Source organism: Anopheles stephensi, chromosome 2 (genome assembly GCF_013141755.1).
Source record: "Anopheles stephensi strain Indian chromosome 2, UCI_ANSTEP_V1.0, whole genome shotgun sequence".
Lineage (NCBI taxonomy): Eukaryota > Metazoa > Arthropoda > Insecta > Diptera > Culicidae > Anopheles > Anopheles stephensi.
Window position 1 is genome coordinate 12,182,491 of NC_050202.1, and position 16,947 is coordinate 12,199,437.

Sequence of the window (16,947 nt, forward strand, 5' to 3'; positions counted from 1 at the left end):
AAAAAGCAACAACTATAAAAAATGATTAGAGAACGCACATTTCGCTTCCGATATGAATGACAATTTTTTTTTTTAATTATTTAAGTTAAAGAGTCTTATAACCGCTTTTTAATACGCATTAAATGGTTGGTTGGGTAGCACACTGCATTTCAGACTGGACGTGCGCGCCCTCTAGCAGGAAAACGAGCAAGCTTTCTCAAATAGGCGCGAAATTTGTATCGTCTCGGAACCTCGAGCAAACGTGTGGTAAATGTAGTGTATTTTCGCTGTCTTATAAGTGTCTGGATTGTGAGAACTGTCCATAAGAATGCCCATTTACGTGAGAAAGTAAGTACAACTCAAACTAACCTATCGATAAGGCGAGGAAAATCGTTTTCCGATTCGAAACAACTGCGGCCGCGTACGTCTGTGTTGGTGCTGTCAATTTCGTCCTGTCAAATGGTGCGTTTTGTTGACAATCGCGTCCACAGTTCAATACACACCGTCGCGTTGCGGATGCACCCAGTAGTACGATGGGTCCGCCGAAAAAGTCCTCCAAAAAGGATAAAAGTGGTTCCGGGTCGGGCAGTGCGAGCGGGTTCGTCGAGAACAAATGGAACAAAAAGCGCCGGACGGAGGATGAAGCGTACGCCGCCTTCGCGGACGATGACGACAGCAACCTGGGCGAGAGCGATTTCGTGCCGGATGCGGCCACCAAGAACGCGGAAAAGAATGACGACGCCATCCAGGAGGATGAGTACGGTGCGAAGGACTATCGGTCGCAGATGGAGCTGAAGCCGGACAATGAATCGCGACCGCTGTGGGTTGCACCGAACGGGCACATCTTCCTGGAATCGTTCTCCCCGGTGTACAAACACGCGCATGACTTTCTCATTGCCATTTCGGAACCGGTGTGTCGGTATGGATGATGGCTCCGCGCTGGGCGCGCTTGTTAATGATTCATAAAATCACGTTTGTTTTCTAACTTTTAGCCCGGAACACATACACGAGTACAAGCTGACCGCGTACAGCTTGTACGCGGCCGTATCGGTCGGGCTTCAGACGCACGACATCGTCGAGTACTTGAAGCGCCTCAGCAAAACAACCATTCCGGAGGGTATCGTCGAGTTTATACGGCTCTGCACGCTGTCGTACGGTAAGGTGAAGCTGGTGCTCAAGCACAACAAGTACTTTGTGGAAAGTCCGCACCCGGAAGTGCTGCAGAAGCTGCTGAAAGATCCGGTCATTCAGTCGTGCCGGTTGCGCCGTACCGAGGAGGAAGGTGGCGACGGGTTCATTAAGCAAACGCTTGAGAAGGGAAAAGCTATAACTGCGTTCGGACAGACGAAGCTACCGGCCGGACAAACGGTGTTGCCAACCGGTACGGCCGCGGCAGAAACCGGTAGGTGAACCAGTCATGAACCATCCTTCCAGGTGCGGTATGAATGCGACATTAATTCACTCCCTTCTATTATGCGGCCCTTTCACGAGAAAGCTGCCGACGGTGCGGAACCGGTCCCCGAGGAAGCCACCGTCCCGGAAGACATCACCAACTTCTACGACAAGATGGACAACGAGGAGGAGGAGGAGGAAGCGAACCTGAACACCGTTTCGTTCGAGGTGAACCAGGAAAAGATTGAAGTGCTGCAGAAGCGCTGCATCGAGATCGAGTTCCCACTGCTGGCCGAGTACGACTTTCGCAACGATACGATCAACGCCGATATTAACATCGATCTTAAGCCGGCGGCCGTACTGCGTCCGTACCAGGAGAAAAGCCTTCGTAAAATGTTTGGCAATGGGCGGGCCCGGTCGGGCGTCATTGTGTTGCCGTGCGGGGCGGGCAAATCGCTGGTCGGCGTGACCGCTTGCTGTACGGTGCGCAAGCGGGCGCTGGTCCTGTGCAACAGTGGCGTGTCGGTCGAGCAGTGGAAGCAACAGTTCAAGATGTGGTCCACCGCGGACGACAGTATGATCTGTCGCTTTACGTCCGAGGCGAAGGATAAGCCGATGGGATGCGGCATCCTCGTGACGACGTACTCGATGATAACGCACACCCAGAAGCGTTCGTGGGAAGCGGAACAGACGATGCGCTGGCTGCAGGAGCAGGAGTGGGGCATTATGGTGCTGGACGAGGTGCACACGATCCCGGCCAAAATGTTCCGTCGCGTGCTGACGATCGTGCAGTCGCACTGCAAGCTCGGCCTGACCGCGACACTGCTCCGCGAGGATGACAAGATCGCGGATCTGAATTTCCTCATCGGTCCAAAGCTGTACGAAGCGAACTGGCTCGAGCTGCAGAAGCGTGGCTACATTGCGCGCGTCCAGTGCGCGGAGGTGTGGTGCCCGATGGCGCCGGAATTCTACCGCGAGTATCTGATCGCCAAAACGTCGAAAAAGATGCTGCTGTACGTGATGAATCCGGCCAAGTTTCGCGCCTGCCAGTATTTGATCCGCTACCACGAGAAGCGTGGCGATAAGACGATCGTCTTCAGCGACAACGTGTTTGCGCTGAAGCATTACGCGATCAAGATGAACAAACCGTACATCTACGGGCCAACGTCGCAGAACGAGCGGATACAGATTCTGCAGAACTTTAAGTTCAACCCCAAGGTGAACACAATCTTCGTGTCGAAGGTGGCCGACACTAGCTTCGATCTGCCGGAGGCGAACGTGCTGATACAGATCTCGTCGCACGGTGGCTCTCGGCGCCAGGAAGCGCAACGTTTGGGGCGTATTTTGCGCGCGAAGAAGGGTGCCATCGCCGAGGAGTACAATGCGTTCTTCTATACGCTCGTGTCGCAGGACACGCTGGAGATGGGATACTCGCGCAAGCGGCAACGGTTCCTGGTGAACCAGGGCTACAGCTACAAGGTGATTACGCATCTGGCGGGCATGGAGAGCGATCCGGATCTGTTCTACAAGACGCGCGAGGAGCAGGGCCAGCTGCTGCAGCAGGTGCTGTCCGCCACCGATATGGACTGTGAGGATGAGCGGATGCCGGGCGATGGTACGGGTGTGCCGAGACCGGGCGGTTCCAAGCGGATGGGCGGGCTCAGCTCGATGGCTGGGGCGGACGATGCGATCTACTACGAGGCGCGCAAGAAGTCGGCCCACCAGCATCCGCTGTTTAAGAAGTTCCGATGCTAGGGTACCGATTCTTAGCAGCGAGCGTTGTGTATATAGGACGCTTTTTTTTTCTCTCAATAAAGGTCGGTGCCAAATCGCCGGTTAATTGTATCCTTAATTCTACTGTTTTTACTGTAAACCAAGACACAGAAGAGGAAACATGTGGTAGTTCAAATGGGCATGGGCCTATACTCGATGACGTATGTGTCTTGGCCTGCTGCTGAAGTCTTCGATTATCCCGGTCTTACTGGAGGACAAACGAACGCCATCACCATCCCATCTCAACTTGGGCCTTCTGCTCCTCTTAAGACCATGTGAATGGTTTTGAATGGCTGGGTTGTCCGGTGTCCTTCTCTTGACATGACCAGCCACGAGTCTAAACAAGAGATGGAGCTCGTAGAGTAGCCGCGCCTTGACTTGTCATTTGTTTCAGCTTAGCGTAACCATCTGAAGTTCTTCCTTGTATTTATAAGTCCTTAATAATCCTCTTTCTTAAATTTAAGCCCGCCGAAAAATGGTGAACTTAACACCGCCGATCTGGACGAGTGGTGTATCGTGGAACTTCAGGGCGATCTCGATGTGCGTGGCGATCGCATAATGTCTGGCCAGTTTATCGGCGATCTGCTGTACAACAAATACGGTCAACCGGTAGATATCCGCCTATAGAACTTGCCCCCCATTCACTAAGCCCATAAGCTAAAGCATGCTTTCCATCATTCTCAGATTCTAATCATTGGCCACCACATACTGCAAGGACGGTTGCAGAAAATCGAGAAACCCTTGCTAGTGGTGGAAAAGTGTGACCTAAAGCAGCGGGACGCCACAGACGGGGATGAAACGATGCTGGACATCAGTCAGCTGCCGATGACCCAAAGCCAGGAGCAGGATCTGAACTCGACCGCTCACTCGATCACCTCCAACCGGACCGTGCTCGATACGACCGTCGCCATCGAACACAAGGTGGTCCCGAAGGTGGAATACCGTGTGAGGGCCGTGGTACGCAACAAGGTGCTGTTTAAGGCACGCCCCAAGCCCATCATTGCAAACGTTTCCAAAACGGTATAGAATTGCGGCAGTAGTGTTAAGTGAGCTTTAGATAAGCATTAATAAACTTTTCTTATATTATATTGTAAAAAAACATTCACACCACGCGTCGCGGCTCGAATCTATAATGACACGATATATCACCCCCCCGGGGCCACGATCTGCCCGTGACCGCTTATCGCCTCAATGCAACAGTGAGGCTGCGCTTTGGTGCATCATTTCCGCCAACACTGCCACCGGACGCAAACCATTTGTCACAGTGAGCGCGATATCGATCGGCTATCCGTAGACCGAACTATAAAAGCACCACTTCTCAACTTGCTGTCGGCATTATCGGTCGGTGTGATCCCGCGCAGTGAAACCTATTCCGCTATAATATCATTAAACACAGTCCCCTTTTTTGCGAGCGAAATGGGTAAACTTACGGTGGCGAGTTTTCTGCTGACGGTGGTGCTGCTGGTGGTGAGTAGAATTCATCCTCTCCCAAGCTTAAACGTGTCTAATCGTCACTTTCGCAGCATTACGTCGCTGCCGAGCAGAAGAAACCGGACGAGAAGCTTGCCCGCGTTGATGGTGTGGACGAACTGGCGATGATTCAACCGCTGGAGGCTGTGCTGGGCGAGCTGGAAGGATTGCGCATTCGACGAGCGGCCCAGGGTGGTGGCGGACAGGGTGGCGGGCAGGGTGGCCCCGGTAAGGGTGGACGCCGTGGACCTCCGGATGGTAACCCGGGACAGGGTGGTGGACAGAGCGGGGGCCAGGCCAGTGGCGAAAATTAAAGCCGAGTTCGGAGGCTTTAAGAGCTCTTGCTGAATATATGTAGTGATTCTTTGATAGCATCTGAATGGATGATATTGAAGTGTGTATGGCTGGACATTGTTGGAAAGAACTCTTGGTGTGTTGGAGCGTAGCATGAAAGTTGGCCAAGTCAACGATATCTTAACCAGAAGGTATAGACTTGACGTGTGAAGCTGGAAGGAAGTCCTTGCCTTACCATCGAGGGGATGTGCTTGAACTTTGGGGAACATCTCCTAGAAGTCGTTCCAGATCTCTCTTGAGATAGGAACAATGCCAAGTGAGAGGAAGCCACGATTAGGAGTCGATAGGCAATAGAGTAACAAGACTCCCGAGCTAGGCATTGATCATGTCATGAGAATGGTAGCGGAAACCCAAGCACTCAAGATGAACGCGTTAATGTGTCCGCAAAGAAATCCTGGAATATTGAGATTGAAAAGACAATGTCGAAGAGTTCTGCAGCAACCTTATTACTAAGGACCAAACTTGGAAGATCTTCAAAGGTGTCTTCCATACATGGTGCTGCTGCTCTGCCTAACGTCCTGGCAACTTGCTGCTCCCTTCGGATGTCTTACTTACTTATGGGGCAGCCCGGTGGTAGATGCGACAGTGGCGCCGGTCCAAACACTTGTCCCACAGTGCGGACTGACTAGCCAACTATGCGATATTAAAAAGTCTACTAAGCCAGAAATGACAATACAGTAAGAATGACAATGGCCAACATCACATGCCAGGTGAAGGTGGATGGAAAAGTCTCAGAGCCCTTTGCTACCACCAAGGCCCTGCGCCAGGGAGATGGGCTTGCCGGTCTCCTTTTCAACCTGGTGCTAGAGAGAGCCATCCGTGTCTCGGATGTGGAAGCTTCCGGGACCATCTTCTGTAAGTCAATCCAAATCCTGGCATACGCTGACTCACATAGACATCATTGGTTTGAGGCTCTCCTGTGTAGCCAGAAGCTTATCAAAGGATCGATCGTGCGGCACAGAACCTCGGGTTGGAGATTTGATTTACGCAGGGGTGATGTACAGATAGGTGACTGCACTTTCGAAGTCGTCCAAAACTTCGCCTATCTGGGGTCAAAAGTCAGCACACCGACAACAACATTGATGTTGAGTTACGCGCACGGGTGCTGGGGCTGGCAACCGGTCGTACCACAGCCTGAGGAAACTTCTCCACTCTAAATACCTGTCGCGACGGACGAAGCTGGGACTGTACAGAACATTTATAGTCCTAGTACTAACATACACCTCTGAGACATGGACTCTGTCCAAAACTGACGAAACCCTCTTAGCCGCGCGTTCGAGAGGAAGATGCTCAGAAGGATTTTTTGCCCCGTGTATGTGTGGAAGGACAATGGAGGAGCCGCTACAATGACGAGTTCAACAAGCTGTACGATCATCTCACTAGGCTCCGGTGGGCTGGTCTCACGTCATGAGAATAACATCGGACGACCCAGCCCGTAAAGTCCTTTTAGGCCGTCCACACGGACAGAGGAGAACAGAACGGCCGGGATAACGGATTGACAGACGACGGCGCTGGACCGAGAGCGGTATCGAGGATTGTTGCAGCAGGTCAAGACCGGAAAGCGGTTGTAGCGCCTGATAACTAACTACGCCAGGAATGGCAGGCATGATCTAATAGGAGGTCGTTTAGCCAAGTAAGAAAGGACTTACTTAACAGAAACCATACAACCTATTTGTGGTCTTGGACTGCTGTTACAGTTCTCGATACCCCTCCCGGTCTAGTGCTGTCGTATGCCAATGTGTCGTTCGGTGCCATTCTCATGACATGACCTGCACACCGGAGTCTGACGATTCACTTCCCGATGGTGAGATCATCGTACAGCTCATCATTGTAGCCACTGTCCTCCATTGTTCTTTCACACATATGACGGCTAAGAGGCGTTTGTAAGATACGGAATACTGGGACTGTAAATCAGGCTGTAGTATAACCGGTTGCTAGCTATCGGCGCTGACTTTGAACCGCGCTTAGATAAAATGTTGGACGACTCGAACGACACGTCTCGCCATGTTGCAGCTGTACGCTTCGGATGTTAGATTCACCAAAAAACCCTTCCAGAGCCTGTGTGTAATCCCTCCAATATACACCGGTGAAAATATTTAATATATGTGTATACAACAACAGAAGAACAAACAAACAAAAAAACCTACACTCACACAGAGGACGGTCTCACTCTCTCGGTACCGGTAATTCTTTTTTCCCTAAAACAATCATAAAAACCATCATACACTTTTCCGAAACACTTTTCGCGAAGCTTAACTGCTAACGTATGTAAAAAAAAGCCTATCCAAACACAGCTCGCGGTAAAAGAATAGGGAATTGGAAAAAAGAACCGCGTCAACTGTATAAGTTAATAAATATCACGCGCTTCCCGGGAAACGCCGGTCAGTGGGGGGGGGGAGGTTAGCTTTGTTCTAGGAATCTGTCCAATTTTGTGTTTTTTTTACCCCGCGCCTAACATTGCCGCGCCCTTTGCTCTATCACAACCGAAAACACGTGAGACACAAACGACGGTGGGGTGTTGGGCTTGTCTCCGTTTGCTGGGAGAACCCCGTTCGAGTCTGTTTCTGTTTTTTTTCTCTCCCTCCCTCTTGTCTCGCAGGCACAAAAATTAATACTAAAAACGAATGCTAGGTTGCAAGTGGAAGATCACACCAGACCCGTCTGGTTACGGTCGCACGAGACGTTAGTTTTCTTTTCGCTTATCGCTACCAATGAAAAACCACTATATATCAATATGGTGTTTGCTAGTGTGTGTGTGTAGAAATGTAAGTGTCTATCAGCAAAGTGGGAACTATAATACATTAAAATAGGGACAAGGAATGTGAGTTAATTTGGCTGCCTATTCTCGCTCTCGGGAATGCTCTTTGTCTCATTAAAGGCTTAAAAGTCAACTAGCGCTAGAGTGGGGTTGACGACATGGGGGGCGATAGGGACGGGACAAGGTAATATCATCTCTTAGGTGGTTTCATATACATATTGGGGTGGTTTGTCTTTTCCTGTTCCCCTCCTCCAGGTCCAGTACTTACACTTACAGCGACTGGGACGCGCAGTGGAGCAAGCGCGTTAGACCCCAAAACCGCCCATCGGCGGATTGTTTTAGGCAAGATCAATTTCACACATAAGGCACTTGGGTTTGTTTTTTCTTCTTGTGTCCGTTTTCTTCCGCTCCGCCTGGTTACTTTGGTCCACGGCTTTGGTGGCCGGCCGTCGTTCATATCTCCTGCAGCGACAGCACGGAACCGTTGTGCGTTTTCTGGTCCTCCAGGATGGTGGTGAGCGTCTTGAACACGTTGTCCGGCAGATGGTCCAGCAGCATGCGGGGCATCACCTTCAGCTCGGTAAAGTCTTCGGCCGTTGCCCACCGCATCTCGTACGTCGGGCCGCCGCTGTTCGATTTCCTGCAAACGGGCACGTTTTGCGGTTAGAAGCGGCCGTGCCACGGTAGCGCGCCTAGACAGCAGCTATACATACTTTTCCAGCTCCGTTTTCTTGCGGCGCACGATGTGTAGGATGCGGCCACCGGTGTAGAGGCGCGTCTTCGCAAACCGTCTTAAGGATATTTCGCTCGACAGTAGTCCACCCTCCTGTAATGAGATGTTCAGATCGATAATCTAAGGGTTGCAACTCTGTTAGGCTCTGATGGGAGATCTTAACCCCCAAACACGAAATTTTGAGCTAACGCGAGCCATTATCGTCTATCTTCTTACCGCGGTAGCGACCGTCTGAATCGGTCGTTCGCCGGACAGCAGCGGACTGTGGGCAGCCTTCTTCGTGATTTCCGTCACATCGTGCCAGGTCGTTTCCAGGTCCCTCGAGGGCACACCGAACAGTGCGTACCCGAACCCGTTCAGCATGATGCGCCACTAGAAACCAAAACCCAACAGCAAGATTAATAGTGACAGTCCCACAAGAACCACGCCCAGTTCCTCAACTCACCTTCGGCAGCTTGCACGCCCGTATCGTCTCGATGACGCTCGTGCGCAGATTCTCGATCGAATCCACACCGAGCCGCATTACGAAATCATCCCCCACGCCGATCGTGAACGCGAAACTCTCCGTATAGCGGGCGGCCTCGCGGCTCAACAGTCCGGCCGGCGTGGCGAACGCGTACACACGCAGATCCGGAAAGCGGCTGCGCAGTTTGGCCGCGAGCAGGATCGAAACGCCCGCACCGAGACTGTGGCCGGTCAGCACGAGCGTGTACTCCGGGTAGGTGGCACAGATGCGCTCCAGTATGTTGCCCTCGCGCAGCCGCTTCAGCATACAGTCTACGCCGGCCACCATGCCGCGGTGGGCGGACGTTTCCGGTGGCATGCCGGGCGCATCGAAACGTTCCGCGTTTGCCACCAGATCGGTGAACACGTCCCGCATCGAGAGGCTGCCGCGGATAGCGATCACGATGCTTTTCGTGCTGTGGTCCGCCATTATGCAGAATGGTAACTGGAGGTGGGGTTGGGGGAGGGGAGAGAGAGAGAGAGAGAGAAGAGGACACATTATAACTCAACGCTGTAATGTTGGGAATGTTGATTGGATTTACACGGCGAGGAAAACAGTTGACTATAAAAGCAGGCGAGAGTAGGTTGGAAGTGCTCAGCAGTGCATCAACAGCTCAGCCTCAGGATGGGAACTCATTCACTGCTTCTCTTCTGCGGAACTATAGCTTGTTGCGCCATATCTTGCATTAAGGCTGACAGTGAGTAGACATCGTTTCGAAGATCAAACTATTGTGCTCCACTAAATCGATTCACTTCTCATTATTAGGTCTTACGCTGATCTCCAAGCACTTCAGTAACAATTCCTACACTTGCTTCGTACGCCACACGAAGGAAGGGCTTGAGTATCATCTAACCTACAACGTATGCATCCTAGAACCTACCGCCACCAACAATTTCCATCCCGAGGAGCTTACGACCCTTCAATGCTTTTACTACGATTGCATCCTAACCTCCTCGCAGCTGATGAAGGCAGAGGATGGTCAGTTGCGATGCTTTCGTTATGCGTACCTGGCCCCCACCCCGCACCAAACACAACGCCCAATGTTCGAAATTCGCCGTTGGTCCCGGCACCAGCGTCCAGCACATTCGCGCCCTAAGCGAGACTTTAGTTGGGTAACGTTTTTGGAAAAGATCTCCTTCATGGGCCGGCATCAGAGTACCGTGAGCAAGCAGAATGAAGCGTACTTTCATTACAATTTTATGAACAAACCGGGTAGTGGAAGTGCACAGCCATCACCTTCGCCACCATCACCACCACAACCTGCAGCTCCAGCGCCTGTACCGCCGGCATTAGCTCCACAAACAGTTGAGCCGTTGGCAGCTGAGACATAGTGAAGGAACGGGGGGAATAAAAGTATTTTGGAGGGGATTCGGAGAGCTCGTCTCTGTAGAGATTTTACCGCGGAAAGAACTTGTCTACATGATCGTGCTTAATGTTGACTATAGATCGCTATGGTTTTGGTGCTAAATTGTGAGCGCTAGCGACGATCAATACTATAGGACACTTCAAAACATCTTTTTCTGAGAAATTTTGCTTTGGTGGAATAGTTAGCGGCTTGTGAGCGGTTGAAAAATTGCTAAAAAAATGCGATCTTCGAAAGCTCGGAAGGAATAGATCAAGTCAGCTTATTACTAGATATGGATGACATGGATTCTTCCAAGTAGCCTTCAGATGTTGAACGGACAGCGAAGAATCTGCTTGGATCGTAATTCTTAAATCCTTATCGTTAACTGGAAATGGCGGACGAAAGGGATCATTTTATTCTGGACTCATTTTGTCTTTGGTACTTGAGAGAATTGGAGATAACTTCAGTGAAGACTTTAGGTTGGACCTGTCCTTAACTCATATAGCCAAGAGGTTACTGGAGATCATAAAACAAGCGAAGAGACAACATGTAACGAAGGTCTCCAATGTCCTCCTATGTCGCCTATTTGCTGATATTTCAAGTGATCTTCGAAGGCAGCATCTTCTCTAATATTTTCGTAGATCAACTCAAGTTGTAGAAAATCTAGTAAGTCCTTTAAGAAGCTCAACAGATTTACTGCTGAAAGCCTCTATTGATGGTCCATAAAACGTAAGGCGAGCAGATCGAATCTATTAGATCCTACAAACGCTAATGAATTCTACATTTCTTGCTCATGTAGCTATCACTAACGCCAGTGTTCACGTTCTGATGCTACACGCTTCCAAGCAATTATGCGCAGGCATTTTCCGACCTGACCTTCCAAATAAATGGCACGTTAAAAAACGCATTAGCCCCAAACTGTCAGCCGCCCGGCGAACAGGAACATTTCTAATCTAAATTGGGAAGAACCCCCGAATGAGTGTCGCGCGTTTCACACACCTGACACCTGTCACTCGGTGAACTGCTCCGTGGTTGATAAGCACCGACTCCAACTCTACAGTACAACGTGCGACTCATAAACTAACCGTCGGTCGGAAAACCGGTCTCGATCGCAACCCACTGGCTTATCATTCTACCGGAACTTCGAGCTTGGAGTATAAAGCCTGGTAGTCAGCGTGGAGACACAGTCTATTACTGTATTACCGCAAACGCAACTACGTGTGAGCATGAAGTTCGTCAATGTTGACTGGAGTTGGGTGTCGATGGTGGTGGTGGTGATGGTGCTGCTGATGGGCGCAGTGATCTCCGGCACACCGCTGCAGTGTGACGATCCGGAAGGAAATCCGGAGGCAACGTACGGAAAGCTACAATCGATTCCACCGCCCAGTGGCGGCAGTGGTAAGCGAGCGCTGCTGTTGTCGTACGATCCGAAAATGACTTAATAAAACCAACGATTTCTTCTTCACTTTCAGAATCGATCGCATTGGCAGATGAACCAATGCAGTCAGTGCCGGCCAAAACGCAACAGGACGTGCTAAAGTCCAGAAACTCCAAATTTCTCGGCGTAGATCGAAGCTCCGAAGAGTCGTAAGGAGAAGAGGTCGTGTTCGGGGGCCGTCGATCGTCTTACCTCAAATACGTGATTTTTGAAGGAAGCGTGTAGCACATCTTCACTGCGCAATCGGGACGTGTGCCGCACTCCGGCCAGATGACACAGGCAGCAATTGTCATCGATGATGATTTGGGGTTTTCGTCTACAATAAAAAAAACATACAAAAGAAATATTAACATCGTTACTTCCAACCTGCCTGCGTGTTCGTGGCATATTACCGGAAGCAAGCACAGCACGTCATCTTCGGTATCAGCCGGTAGGGTCCGGTGCAGCAGTTCAGATAGCACACCATCGGCCACCCGTACGCGGCCAGCGCAAAGCGCAAGAAATGCCGCGCATTCTTGATCGTCATCCAGGCGGGCGATGTGGCAAACACACGCGTTATGTCGGTCGAGTACCGTGGGCCGTCGTCGTTCAGCATGCGTATCCGGCGCATTTCGCGCGTTTCACGCTTTTGTCGTACGCGCAGCAGCACACAGCCGGCCACGATGTCGGATGGGACGAGATCGGTACCGCGGAACAGCGCACTCAGCAGGCTGGCCACCTGCGTGAATGCTTCGTGCCCGAACTCGTCGCGCCGCAAGCAGCAGAAGGCCCACCGGAACCGGCGGAACCATAGCTTCGATACCTTCCGGTGGATGGCCGACTCCGTCGGACCGTTGTCGTTCGTGTCCCGCCCATTCTTGTATTTGGCCGAACCGAGCGGATCGAACACGATGGCCAGGCCGAATATTATCAGCGCAAACACTACCCAGTTGAATAGGACGATTGCTGGCGTGGGGAGAGAAGGGAGAAATGTTTTCAAAAATGTGTAAAAAGCCGTTTTTGGTATGTTTAGGTGGGTCGTCAGTTTATGCGCCTGATGGTATGCAATTTTTAGTTTAAATCGCTTCAAAACTAGCCTATGGTTTGATATTGGGATGAGGCGTTGATTCATCTGAAGGCATAAGGCTTCTAAACTGTGTCCTTACACTCGTCCTTGGATTGGAGGAATCGGCCAAATCTATACTATGGGGCAGAACCTTCAATAATGCTAAAAAAACCAGATCGTCTTCCTGGCATCCTAGAATTAGGATTGATCGGACGAAGCTTTGAAAGATCATGCAACAGTGCGAATTCTCAGGGACGGTTGTACTCTGCGATTGTCAATATGGAGTAGAACCTCAGGAACGTTACTCTGGACTGCACAGCAAGGGGAAAAGCTCGCCCTCGATCATTCAATCTCTGCAGCTTAAGCAAACTATCGCACAATGGACATGCGCCCTGTACTATACCTGTACAGGGCTCAAAGAGCAGCAAAGTCCAACGTAAGCTCGGCGTGTTTGAGACAGAGAATGCTACAGCTACAACCTTGGACTTGGACTCTACAACCAATAATTGCATACATACAGGCGCCTCCGGCTACACCACCGGCGAGCGGGGGAATTCAGTCAGGTCAAGTGTCAAGTGTTGATGTAAATGCGATGCTAATGTAGCCGCCGGTAAGTACCACCTACCTTCGATCACAGTTCGCGATACTTTGTCGTTGCTTTTGCACTCGAACGTTCCACAGAACGCCCACATGGTGCCAAGCACGTTCATGCCCGTTTCCGGTATTATTAATAGTATTCTGCAAAAAAAAAAGGGGAAGTTGTAAATCTATCAGCTCATGCCTGATACAGTTTTATTTATTCAGAACCGCTTTGGTTATTATTTGTGAGCGGTACAACTACACGATTGTTGTGGCAGGATGGCAGTGGCCGTTACTTACTTTATTACCAGCAGCGGTGCGACCAGCCGGCGCTTGTGCACCTCGGTGATGCTGCCCTGGGCGCTGCGGTTGACTAAGATGACGAGTAGAACTATATTTACACTAATTAACACTATCGTCCCCACCAGATAGATCCGGACCGGGAGCGCATCCTCACCGCACTCTTCGGTCACGCTCCAGTAGGTGGACGTTACGCACGAAATCAGTCCGAGCCTGGGAATGGGGTAGGAAAATTGCAACGTTATCAGCCTGCAGGTGCAGGGGCGGCACGGGTGGGGGTGCGGTGACTTACCATACGATCCGGAAGCAGATTTCGAACACGCACGGAAATACGAGGTCGTCCGAGGCGGCTAACCATTTCCGGCCAAACAGACGCAATGCCGGCATGACCTGGGGAGAGTAGAAGGGCGGGAAAACAAAGACCCAAGGGTGGTGAGAAAATTGATTGCTCAATCATGGCAATAAGGTGAAGCAATGAGTAGCGCCAATTGTTTGGACAGATGGCAGTGGCGAGATTATTCTTACAACGTAGTGACCGGTGGGTCGATGAGCTTGCTTGCGAGCGGCTGCACCAATGAAATTAACCCTTCGGTGCCAAGCCATGTGAGCAATAGAAGCATGAGAATTTTGCGTTTGTTTATATTATTAAATTGAATCTTTTATCAGTTTGAAAATTAGCTAGCATTAGCTTTTGTGTGATAATTTAGTTTTTGATTTTTTTTCTAAATTTTGATTAGTTAAAATATTGCTTTAGCTACAGACAAAAAAAAAACAGAGCAATTTAAAGACAAGCAAATAAAAGTGTTTAAAACAGTACATTAAAATGTTAAAAAAAACGAATACACAAATAAAAAATATAATCATTCATCGGTAAAATGAAGAAAAAAATATGAACCCAATTAGAAACAAAAAATCAATAATGTACCACAAAATAGACGGAAAAGCTTGAATATTCCATGAAGTGATTTTAATTCCTTTTGGTTTTTCACCTGTCAAGGAGTCGAGTAGAAGACCACGTTTTGAAAGAGAAAACTAGTTTAAAATAATTATAATATAATATAAAAATCCATAGCAATTCAAAAACTGAACTAAGAAGCTAGAAAATCGGAGCAAATATTCGAGCAATCCTCAGTGCAATTTAGCTGCGGTGAAAGGACACCAGAGAAACTTATCCCATTTTTCTAGTATAAACGAAAATGACGACGAACTGTGCTTGCAAAGTTGTTATCATTCAAATAAGCAAGCTAGAAATGGCAGGTATGACTGAATGTCAGAGAAAAGCTTGAAGCTTTCAATTTATCGCTTCACACTAAAGCTTTTGCTCGCATCATTCAAGGGTTAGCGGGAACTTTTCACATTTCAATCACAACCATCTCCCAGGGCCGTCTTTCACCGCACCCGCATTCAGCTGGGTGCAGTCACACAACAGGCAGTAGAATGTTTGCTGCAATTAGTGCCGAGCACTGCCATCCATCGCCGAAAGGGAAATGCGGGCAAACCAATAAACCCGCAAACGGCGATTGCATATTCATACCGCCACCGTACTCGGCAAACTCTCCCACAACACAGGCTCAACCGTTGTTTGTTCTAGAAGTCTAGTGAATTTCCAAGGCTCACAGGAAAAAAAAACAACACAAAAAAACCCACTTCATCTCATCTCACCATGAAGATGCGCTCGCTAATAATCGAACCGTTGTATATCTCGGATCGTAGATCGTATTTGTAAAGTGCAAAAAAATAAAGAACAAAACTCCCGCACCTTCATTGAGCACTAGAGACAGAAACCGCGAACTTCTAGACGAGCACACAGAAACACACCCGGCTCAACTGCTTTAATTAAAACCTCCACACCCCGTGTCGTGGAACCGTTTGGGGGAGGCCTTTGCGTGGTTGCATAATTGGAATTTATGGCGCAAACGTTACGCTTTGCCCTTCGGTCAACGTTCCGGGCCGGCGATGGCGGGGTTCGGGGGTACGGAATGTTTCGGAAGAGAGAGAACGCCGCCGCGCTAGCACGCCACACTCGCGATCGATCGTTCCGTTGAGATAGGTTCTAATTAATCCAATCTAAGCGTATGGGGATGCTCCAAAGCGAGTGCTCAAGCATGAGTTTTGTGGATGAAGATTGGCGAGAGAGAACAACTCAAACTGAGAGATGTCTTTTAGGAAGGAACTTTATCTTTTTGATCAATTTCTTCCTTTAAAGCCCACTGATATTGTAAAGTATCGCACAAGCCACCAAGCCAAGAGAGCGGTCTGATGATCATCATACGGATGGCCTAACTAGACGATCGTTTACATCGATTTCCAGATCTGGGTCAGTATCTAGAAGTAAAAACCAGACATCAGAATTTTGCTATGTTCTGGAGGACTTTTATAATTGAAGTTCACAGAATTGGTTCATCAGTCGAGATATATCGAGATAAAGTCTTTTGATAGGAGATAACCAACAGTAGGAGTCTTATGTAGTTCTTGAGGGAGTTTTATCTAAATTGTAGAGTCCTTGCTTTACGGTTTAACTACAGATTGAATTATATGTTGTTGTCGAAGTTTGGGTCTGAGCGTGTACTTGCCGACACAAAGTCTTACTTTATTCACAAGTTTAAGTGTATTCTGATCCCTTTTACCTAACTACATGCTCCCCTTCAACTATTATCAAGCTCGCTTTGGGTAGAACGTTACTGTCCTTATCGCCCGGTTAAAGCAGCTCACAGTAAAACATATGGAGATGTTCCCACCGAATGATCTTCTACTGTTACTCGTTACTCGTTATTGAAATAATATAAACATCAAGAATCTTGGCACATCTTCGAACATTTTAACCCATTAAAGAATTCCCTGGTAAAGAGAAACAAACCTGAAAAAGTAGAAAAGGATTCAAGTTACGATGAGCTTTTTATTTCATCCCCCGCGAGACGAACTTGCTGCTTCACACAGAACAACCCATCAAAGCACAGATTCCTTGCAGTGATAAACGACTTCCTCTGTCGTCGTTCGTTCAACTTCGCTAGGCTAGCTTCGAAGGTGGTGTCTTTTTCTGCAAACTTTACTGCTTGTGCCTTGCTACCATGAAAGATGAAAGCAATCGTAGCAATGCAATAAGCCAAAGTACTCACCCACTCACCCACACGGGCCAATCGGGACCAAAATAAATCATTCGCTCTTGAAACAAAAAAAAAAAACAACGAAATATCCTACGACTGTCTCTCGACGCGAGTGTTGTGCCGGAATGATGTGTTTGATGGTGGTTCGCACTGACTTTTTTCTGTGCAGAAC

The 16,947-nt window shown here is 49.3% G+C and overlaps 5 protein-coding genes across 8 annotated transcripts in view; 4 read left to right on the top strand and 1 right to left on the bottom strand.

The window, feature by feature from the left end:
- Nucleotides 1–183: 183 nt before the first annotated feature.
- On the top strand, nucleotides 184–4,243 carry LOC118504113 (chromosome transmission fidelity protein 8 homolog). Its single transcript, XM_036038204.1, has 3 exons — nucleotides 184–327; nucleotides 3,609–3,753; nucleotides 3,829–4,243. The coding sequence occupies exons 1-3, from the start codon at nucleotides 308–310 to the stop codon at nucleotides 4,168–4,170; spliced, it is 507 nt and encodes a 168-aa protein (XP_035894097.1). The 5' UTR covers nucleotides 184–307; the 3' UTR covers nucleotides 4,171–4,243.
- Nucleotides 476–3,223, top strand: LOC118504059 (general transcription and DNA repair factor IIH helicase subunit XPB). The gene is made up of 3 exons (XM_036038093.1): nucleotides 476–898; nucleotides 972–1,381; nucleotides 1,475–3,223. The coding sequence occupies exons 1-3, from the start codon at nucleotides 513–515 to the stop codon at nucleotides 3,124–3,126; spliced, it is 2,448 nt and encodes an 815-aa protein (XP_035893986.1). The 5' UTR covers nucleotides 476–512; the 3' UTR covers nucleotides 3,127–3,223.
- Nucleotides 4,244–4,453: 210 nt separating the features above from the next.
- Nucleotides 4,454–4,998, top strand: LOC118504121 (glycine-rich RNA-binding protein blt801-like). The gene is made up of 2 exons (XM_036038211.1): nucleotides 4,454–4,611; nucleotides 4,668–4,998. The coding sequence occupies exons 1-2, from the start codon at nucleotides 4,561–4,563 to the stop codon at nucleotides 4,926–4,928; spliced, it is 312 nt and encodes a 103-aa protein (XP_035894104.1). The 5' UTR covers nucleotides 4,454–4,560; the 3' UTR covers nucleotides 4,929–4,998.
- A 2,033-nt stretch (nucleotides 4,999–7,031) lies between these two features.
- LOC118504064 (diacylglycerol lipase-beta-like) overlaps nucleotides 7,032–16,947 on the bottom strand; it is a 38,319-nt gene continuing 28,403 nt past the window's right edge. For all 3 annotated transcript variants that reach the window (XM_036038100.1, XM_036038102.1, XM_036038101.1), the window contains 9 exons: nucleotides 13,964–14,061; nucleotides 13,672–13,884; nucleotides 13,418–13,530; nucleotides 12,140–12,692; nucleotides 11,940–12,063; nucleotides 8,905–9,408; nucleotides 8,676–8,831; nucleotides 8,440–8,552; nucleotides 7,032–8,366 (listed from right to left, as the gene is read on the bottom strand). In XM_036038100.1, coding sequence (XP_035893993.1) covers nucleotides 8,180–8,366; nucleotides 8,440–8,552; nucleotides 8,676–8,831; nucleotides 8,905–9,408; nucleotides 11,940–12,063; nucleotides 12,140–12,692; nucleotides 13,418–13,530; nucleotides 13,672–13,884; nucleotides 13,964–14,058 — 2,058 coding nt within the window. In that variant the 5' untranslated portion in view covers nucleotides 14,059–14,061 and the 3' untranslated portion in view covers nucleotides 7,032–8,179. The remainder of the gene's footprint in view (nucleotides 8,367–8,439; nucleotides 8,553–8,675; nucleotides 8,832–8,904; nucleotides 9,409–11,939; nucleotides 12,064–12,139; nucleotides 12,693–13,417; nucleotides 13,531–13,671; nucleotides 13,885–13,963; nucleotides 14,062–16,947) is intronic.
- LOC118504111 lies at nucleotides 9,461–12,091 on the top strand. 2 transcript variants are annotated; one of them, XR_004905262.1, is made up of 3 exons: nucleotides 9,461–9,661; nucleotides 9,730–11,707; nucleotides 11,782–12,091. XR_004905262.1 is itself a non-coding variant. In XM_036038199.1 (2 exons), the coding sequence occupies exons 1-2, from the start codon at nucleotides 11,536–11,538 to the stop codon at nucleotides 11,898–11,900; spliced, it is 291 nt and encodes a 96-aa protein (XP_035894092.1). In that variant the 5' UTR covers nucleotides 11,360–11,535; the 3' UTR covers nucleotides 11,901–12,091. The 2 variants fall into 2 exon arrangements, 1 of the variants encoding a protein (XP_035894092.1); XM_036038199.1 differs by lacking the exon at nucleotides 9,461–9,661 and having other exon boundaries at nucleotides 11,360–11,707.